Source organism: Globicephala melas, chromosome 6, assembly GCF_963455315.2.
Source record: "Globicephala melas chromosome 6, mGloMel1.2, whole genome shotgun sequence".
In the NCBI taxonomy this organism is placed as follows: Eukaryota; Metazoa; Chordata; class Mammalia; order Artiodactyla; family Delphinidae; genus Globicephala; species Globicephala melas.
Window position 1 is genome coordinate 88,823,275 of NC_083319.1, and position 6,986 is coordinate 88,830,260.

General features: G+C 62.5%; 1 protein-coding gene across 1 annotated transcript; it reads left to right on the forward strand.

Annotated features, from left to right (window-relative positions):
* Positions 1-1,861: 1,861 nt before the first annotated feature.
* Positions 1,862-4,848, forward strand: BARX1 (BARX homeobox 1). Its single transcript, XM_030847314.2, has 4 exons — positions 1,862-2,084; positions 3,825-4,116; positions 4,199-4,283; positions 4,684-4,848. The coding sequence occupies exons 1-4, from the start codon at positions 1,862-1,864 to the stop codon at positions 4,846-4,848; spliced, it is 765 nt and encodes a 254-aa protein (XP_030703174.1).
* Positions 4,849-6,986: the final 2,138 nt, after the last annotated feature.

Genomic DNA, 6,986 nt, shown 5'->3' on the forward strand with positions numbered 1-6,986 from the left:
GCTGAAGTCACTCAGCCTCTAGGGGGAGAGGCAGCTGGGCTTTCAGAGACTCTGGTAAGACATTCTCTTTGTCCCTATGGACAATGAGTCTTGGGCATCTCCCAGTCCACACAGGGTCTGGGGCAGGTGCCAGGGTCTCACCACTAGCAGCTGGAGCTACAGAAGATGCACCATCTTGGGGCAGGGCCATGGGTGTGGTAGATCCTATTTTTCAGAGGTGACCACTGAGGCCCAAGGCAGAGCTCACATGAGAAGGAGAAGTGGCCGTGGACCCCAGTTGAGGGACTCCCGATGGGCAGGAGGAGAGGGGCAGGCACCCTCCCCAGTCTCCTGGGGACACCCATCCATCTCCACTGACACCCCACCCTCCTTGCCTGGACAAACTATATACTCCTCTCTAACAGACCCTGTGGAGCCCATGGGAACAGCCCCCACCCCACCCACCCCCCCTCCCCCCGCACGAAGTCCTCACAGCCTCCCTGGAGCCGAGTGTCAGCATCTTCTCAGGGACAGGTGAGGAGATTGAGGTCCAGAATGGGGCCGTGGCTTGCCTCAAGTGGCATCGCCAAAGAGATAAACTCAGCGGAGAGTTGAGCTTTGGGATTGTTCACCCCACGACTTGGACTTATATTCCCCCAATGATGAAGAGAGGAGCTAGCAAAGCCTCTGGCCTTCCTCAGTCACACTGGGGACTTTACAGTTCAGAGAGGAGGCTGGTCACACCAGAGTTTATCCCCAGACTCCCAGGGCACCCTGTGGCTTCTCACCCAGCTCCACCCAGTACTGGTTTTCTCTGTTGCTCCAAAACTGCGAAAAGGCAAAGCTGCAGGCTTTCCTTGTCCTGGCATCCATCTCTTGCTAGAACTAGGGGAACACAACCCACTCCACAGCGTCTAGGGTTGTGTAGATGTGTCCACATACCACTTGGTAATACAAGCAAATTCTGGCCGGAGAAATTTGCCTCTCAGGGCAGTTCAGGAGAAATGAGGCGGTACCTGGTAAACTGAGGCACAGGTGAAGCTACTACCCTGCGAGTTGCACCCGGCCCACTGCTGCACTCCCGCCCGGGCGGGCAGCCATGCGTCCTGGCACGGAGGCTGAGCACCGCCACCCCCTTTCCAGCCGACCTTCGGGGTCTCTGCCTCTCCTCCTCCTGATCTTTCCGGGGCTCCCTAAACCCCGCCCAGGCCGCTCGCCTTGATAGCTGTCCCATCTCTTTCTTAACTGCCCCCTCTTTCTGTCCTGCTTGCCTCTGTGCTCTCCGGCACGTCAGGGCCCGCTGACTCCCGCGCCTCTGTCGGTTGCTCTCTGCGCACGTCTCGGTGTCCCTGGCATCCTCACGTCACTGTCTCGCATCTTGTGTGGCCCTCGCTGTCTCGCTGTAGACCCTCTCTCACCTCTCTCTCGATCCCTCAGCTCCCATCCCCGGGGGTCTTGTCTCCCGAGCTCTCCGGCTCGATCCTTCTTGGGCGTGCGCTCCGCTGGGTCTCCCTCTGTCTGGGACGGTCGGCCCCTCTCCCGGCCCCCTCCCTCCTGCCACCCTCCCATCTCTGGCCCTCCCTCGGGCTCGGCCTGGGGGGTGGGGGGCGGCGACGCGAGGCGGGGCGGCCGGGCGGGGCGGGGCGGTGACGCGGGGCCGGCGGGGCTAGAGGCGCGGCAGAGTGGGGCGGGGGCGCAGTCCCGGGTCCGACCGGCCGAGCCCCGCGCGCCCCGCCCGCGCCCTGTGCCTCCGCCCGGCCGGCCGGCGGGGGAGGGGGCATGAACCGGCGCCCGCGCGCCGCCCGGATCTGCGGGCCGGCCTAGACCCCCGCGCGGGCCCCGCGCCCCAGCCGCTGCCGCCGCCAAGCCCCGGGGCGCCGCGATGCAGCGGCCGGGGGAGCCGGGCGCAGTGCGCTTCGGCCCGCCCGAGGGCTGCGCCGACCACCGGCCGCACCGCTACCGCAGCTTCATGATCGAGGAAATCCTCACTGAGCCTCCGGGGCCCAAGGGCGCCGCTCCTGCCGCTGCCGCCGCCGCCGCGGGCGAGCTGCTCAAGTTCGGCGTGCAGGCTCTGCTGGCGGCGCGGCCCTTCCACAGCCACCTGGGTACGTGCGGGGCCTGGGGCCGCGGGGCGCTGGCCGGGCTCGGCGGGAGGAAGCGAGCCGCGGCGTCTCTCGGACGCAGCTCCGGGAACGCAGGCCCCCGACCGTTCCCTCTGCGCGCTCCCGGCGGGGAAGCAAAGGGGGCAGGCGCTGGGCCGCGCAGAAGCCAGGCCTCGTGCCCGTGGGCCAGGCCTGCCGGGAGGGCATTCGCTCTCTTCTTCGCTGCGACCCTGCGGTTTCCAGCCCCGAGGAGTCCAGGCCCGGGGACCCGAGCCCGCATCCCCATCGTGGGCGCTGGACCAGACTACTAATGTCAGACTTCGGGTCAAAGCGACCTCAGGCCGCGGGCGCCTGGGCCTTCCCACAGAGAGCTGGCTGGGAGTGGCCGCGGCTGCCCAAGCCGGGAAAGCCGGACCTTTGGGAAAGAGGCCCGTGTCTCCGAGTGCTATACTGGGGGCTGACGCTGGCCCGAGCCAGCCCGGAGCCTCCCAGAGCCCCGGGGTCTCAGGCTGGCGACGAACCGACCTGTGCTGTAGCACAGAGCCCCTTGGGCCTTGCCTGGGGACAAGAGGCTTGTTTGTGAGCTGCTGCCCGAATGGCCCTTCTGCTCCAGGTCGGCTGCACCTTGGCAGAGCTTGAACCAGCAACTCAGGCTTTTTCTGTCCCTTTCGGTTCTCTTCTTTCCTTGTCGGGGCCCTGTCTTGACCTTCTGTGCCCTCTCCACTGCACCCCTTCTTCTGGCCTTTCCCCGTCTCTCTCCAACCGGCCTCTCTCAGTGGGGTGGGTCTGCCCTTCCTTTCTCACCTTCCCCCAAGGATCCTTTCTCCCCTCTGGGCTCTCTCCTCATACTCACCCGCACATCTTGCCTGGGCCCTTCCCGATTCCATCGGGGCTAGAGCACTCACTGGTAGTGAGATGCCTATCTGGGCAGGGAGCCCTCCTACGTTCTAGCGTGACCTCAGCCCAGGGAGCCGACTTCCTCCACATGCAGTGAACCTCCAGCCAGTGTTCCGCCTGCCTGGGGGGCCGCAGGGCCAGTTTGTTCGTTTTGAGTCCAATCTCTGCTGCCTTTTGCCTCCAGCTGCACTGTTAATAATTCGTTTGAAGCGGGCAAAAAAAAAAAATCGTTTAGGACTAATGAAAACTGAAACGTCTTCGTGGGGAAGAGTCTAAACGGAGAAAACAGGAAGAACAAATTTCCCATTTCTTGGGGTGCTTTGGAATTTCCGGGAAGCGCCCAACTTCACCCCTGCTGACAACCCGCTGTCTGCCCCTCAGAATTGGCTGTTTTGCCCTGCACAGAAGAGCAGATGTGCTTCCTCCACTGAAACTCTTCCCCACACCCCCGAATGCAGCAAAGCCTATTTAGTTGGGGCAAATGCTTATCTTCCTAACTCTGTGCCGTTTTTTCTTGGTTTCCCTTTTCCGTGACACATACTCTATGTGTTTGGGAGCTTCGACCTTGTTCATTGAGAATCCTGAAATCTCAGAGCAGCTGGGGCCTGGAGAATGCCAGGCAGAGCCCGGGTGGGGGAGGTCCCCTTCCCAGACTCTGGGGACCCTGGCGTCGAGGAGGTTCAGCCTAGGTGCCTGGCGCAAATCTCTCACTTCCCGGCCAGCGCGAAGGTTTTGTGTTGGGGTCACCGGCTGAGAGAGAGCTCTCGGCTAGGGCGCATGGTGCGAGGATCTACAGGAGGAGGAGCAAGGCCCGAGCTCACCCGGCTCCCCACTCTCTCCCCGCAGCCGTGCTGAAGGCCGAGCAGGCAGCGGTGTTTAAGTTCCCGCTGGCGCCGCTTGGCTGCTCCGGGTTGGGCTCGGCGCTGCTTGCTGCGGGGCCTGGGCTGCCCGGCGCTGCCGGCGCGCCGCACCTGCCGCTCGAGCTGCAGCTCCGCGGGAAGCTGGAGGCGCCTGGCGCCGGGGAGCCGGGCACCAAGGCCAAGAAGGGGCGTCGGAGCCGCACCGTGTTCACCGAGCTGCAGCTGATGGGCCTAGAGAAACGCTTCGAGAAGCAGAAGTACCTCTCCACGCCCGACAGGTAGCGCGGGGCCAGGCTAAGCCCAGCGGGTAGGGGGAGGGGGGCTGCTTGCCCTGCTGAGGGTGCAACCCGCTCTTTCCAGAATAGATCTCGCCGAGTCCCTGGGTCTGAGCCAGTTGCAGGTGAAGACGTGGTACCAGAATCGAAGGATGAAGTGGAAGAAAATAGTGAGTGTTTTTGTGGCATTCTGCGCCCTCTATTTGCGGCCGTGCCCCTGTAGCCTTCTTCAAGAGGTGCTCCACCATGGAGACTTATGCCCAACCCTCCCGATTCCCTCGGTGCCTGGTGCCCAGAGGGACCCTCTCTGCTCTCTGTCCCACTGGGTGCCCTAGCTCAGCTCCTTTCGCGCTCCCTGAACCCTCAGGATTCCTGGAAGACTTGAACCCCTCTGCCGGACCCTCTGGTCGCTTTTCCCTAGCAGCGCTCAGACAAATGGCCGCCATTTCCCGGGGGCTAGGCGCGGCCTCGAATGGCCTCGTTGGGCTCTTCAGGCCCTGCCTGGACACAGGGCGCGGGGGTCCCCGGCCCAGTCCCAGCTCAACGCGGTGCCGCCCGTCTCCCGCGCAGGTGCTGCAGGGCGGCGGCCTGGAGTCTCCCACCAAGCCCAAGGGGAGGCCCAAGAAGAACTCCATCCCCACGAGCGAACAGCTCACGGAGCAGGAGCGCGCCAAGGAAGCGGAGAAGCCGGCGGAGGCGCCGGGCGAGGCCGGCGACCGGAGCCACGAGGACTGAGCGCGGCAGAGGGTTCGGGCCCAGGGAACCCCAGCGCAGTCCGCGGCCCCCATAACCCGCCGGAAGCCGCGAGTCGGCCCTTCTGCGTCCACGCCGTTTGCTTTCTAAACTTTTTATTATTACCTTGAATGCGGACATTTAGGGGCCAAACAAGGAAGGACAGACCCTGAAGCCAAACCCGTGCGCTCGCGGGCCCTAGCCTGGAAACACGTCCAGCGCGGGGGAAGGTCGCCTCCTCTCGGAGCTCGCCGTAGCCAGGCGCTCCAGGAGCATTCACGCCCCGATCCTATCCTGCACCCCTCAGTCGCCTCGGGCCGCCCCCCCCGGGCCCGGACGCCTCCAGGCACACACCCGCTTCCGCGCGTCTGGGGACCCCGCGGCCCGGCGCAGGCCACCACGGCCCGAGATGGCGCCCGGACAACCCGACATCTCTGGGGCCCCTACCCCTCTCTTACGAAGACGGTGATTTTTTTCCAATAAAATATTTTATGACACAGCGGGACTTGATGGGGGGGCGGTTTCTGAATCCGCGACGTTGGCAGGGGGGACGCGGCGAGGTAAGAGGGACACGCGCAGTGTCTTCTGAAACATCTTTTCCCCGGGCTACGTGGACTCGAGCCGTGACCTGCTCCACCTGGCCTGGGCCGGGCACGCAGGCAGCTCGGTCGCTGCAGGATCCTAGGAATCGCTTCCACTCTGGGCGTGAGGGCCACTCTGAACCTCCTGCCCTTCCTTCTCAGCCCAGGGCACTCCAGACGGTAGCAAACGGGCTAGACAGGGGTCGCCAGTCCGAGGGCACCGCGGCGCTCACTCCGGAAGCTGCCCGGGGCTGAGAGCCGCCTCCTGTTGTTGGTTCAGTCTCCTGGGGCTTTAAGGACTAACTGCGAGGTCCTTGAGATTGTACGGGCCAGCCCTTCCTGAGACCTATGGGAAACCAAGGACTCGGGGTTTGCACAGAGGCCGGCCACCATCAGCAGCTCCAGCCTGCAGAGGCGCCTGCCTCCCTGAGTTTTCAAGTTTTCCACGGTATACACAGGAGGGAGGCATCTGGCAGCCGAGTACCGGCACCTGTGGGAGTACCTGACCGAGGCAGAGGGCCGAGGACTCCAAACTGCTCAAGGTCACGCAGGGTGCCCTTTCCAGGGGCGCGGCTTGGTGGCACGTGTTTGCCCTCCCTCCCCCCTCCCCACACACGGAAAGCCTCGGTTGCCTCCTGGTTGCCTCCTCTCTGGTCTAGTCTGGGCTGGGAGCTTGCATGTTGGTTGCTGTTTTTGTGCTTCCTAGGACTACCACCAGGGTATGGAAATGGAAAAATGGCCACTTTGCTGGTTAAAGCTAGGGGAGAGATGGAAACTTGGTCCTGCAGAGTTCCAAACAGGAGGGAGATTTGAAACCAGGTCCTTGCAGGTGCAAATAAGAGGGAAAGAGAGTCAGGAACATTATGCTGAGACGAAGACTTTGCATTTCAGTATGGGAAAACCGTTATGGCCTCCACCTGCAGCGGCTGATGACTTCCTTTTTAAATCGCTGCTTGATCGCCCTTTCCTGAAACCTGCACTTGGATTACTGGTACCCGAGCATCTCAGGCCTTGGTTTAAGGCTGGGAGGAGTGGGAAAGAGGGTGTTTTCTGAGGGCAGCAGGCAATTCTCTGCAAGCCCCAACCCTGCCAAGTCTTTGGAAAATAAGCTCCCTTTCTAGGCTCTTAACCTTGAAACAGCTCCCAGAATATTCACTTGTCACTGTCCCCTGAAGGGCCTGAGAAATCCTGCAGTCCGGAGGGAAGGAATGGACCATCAGTGTGTGAGTGCACCTTCTAATCCCTTCCAGCCCTTAGGGTTACCCCCAGTTCTGCTCAATGTAGTGGTCCTGCTGTAATCTTCCTGAGCCAGGCCCAGGCTAGCCAAGTCAGGTACGCTTCTGAGTTTAATCCTCTCCACCTCGAAGTGTGGCAGGGGTGGGAGTGAAAATTCGAGTTCTGTCCCTCCTGGGCCTAGGGGACAGAAATTCCATCACAGCCTTTGTTAACGATGCAGAGTTGTGGAAGGAGAGTGGAAGAGGAGAGAGGAGGTGTACTGACCCACAGTCCTTCAGTCCATTCTGGGACCTCGTTCGGGGTCCTCACGTTTTATTAAATCTG

Excerpts from the sequence above, each read along its gene's own strand:
- BARX1 (XM_030847314.2), top strand. The coding sequence starts at position 1,862 with ATGCAGCGGCCGGGGGAGCCGGGCGCAGTGCGCTTCGGCCCGCCCGAG. Across the intron at positions 2,085-3,824 it reads GCCCTTCCACAGCCACCTGG|CCGTGCTGAAGGCCGAGCAG; the intron begins GTACGTGCGGGG and ends CTCTCCCCGCAG. Across the intron at positions 4,117-4,198 it reads TACCTCTCCACGCCCGACAG|AATAGATCTCGCCGAGTCCC; the intron begins GTAGCGCGGGGC and ends CGCTCTTTCCAG.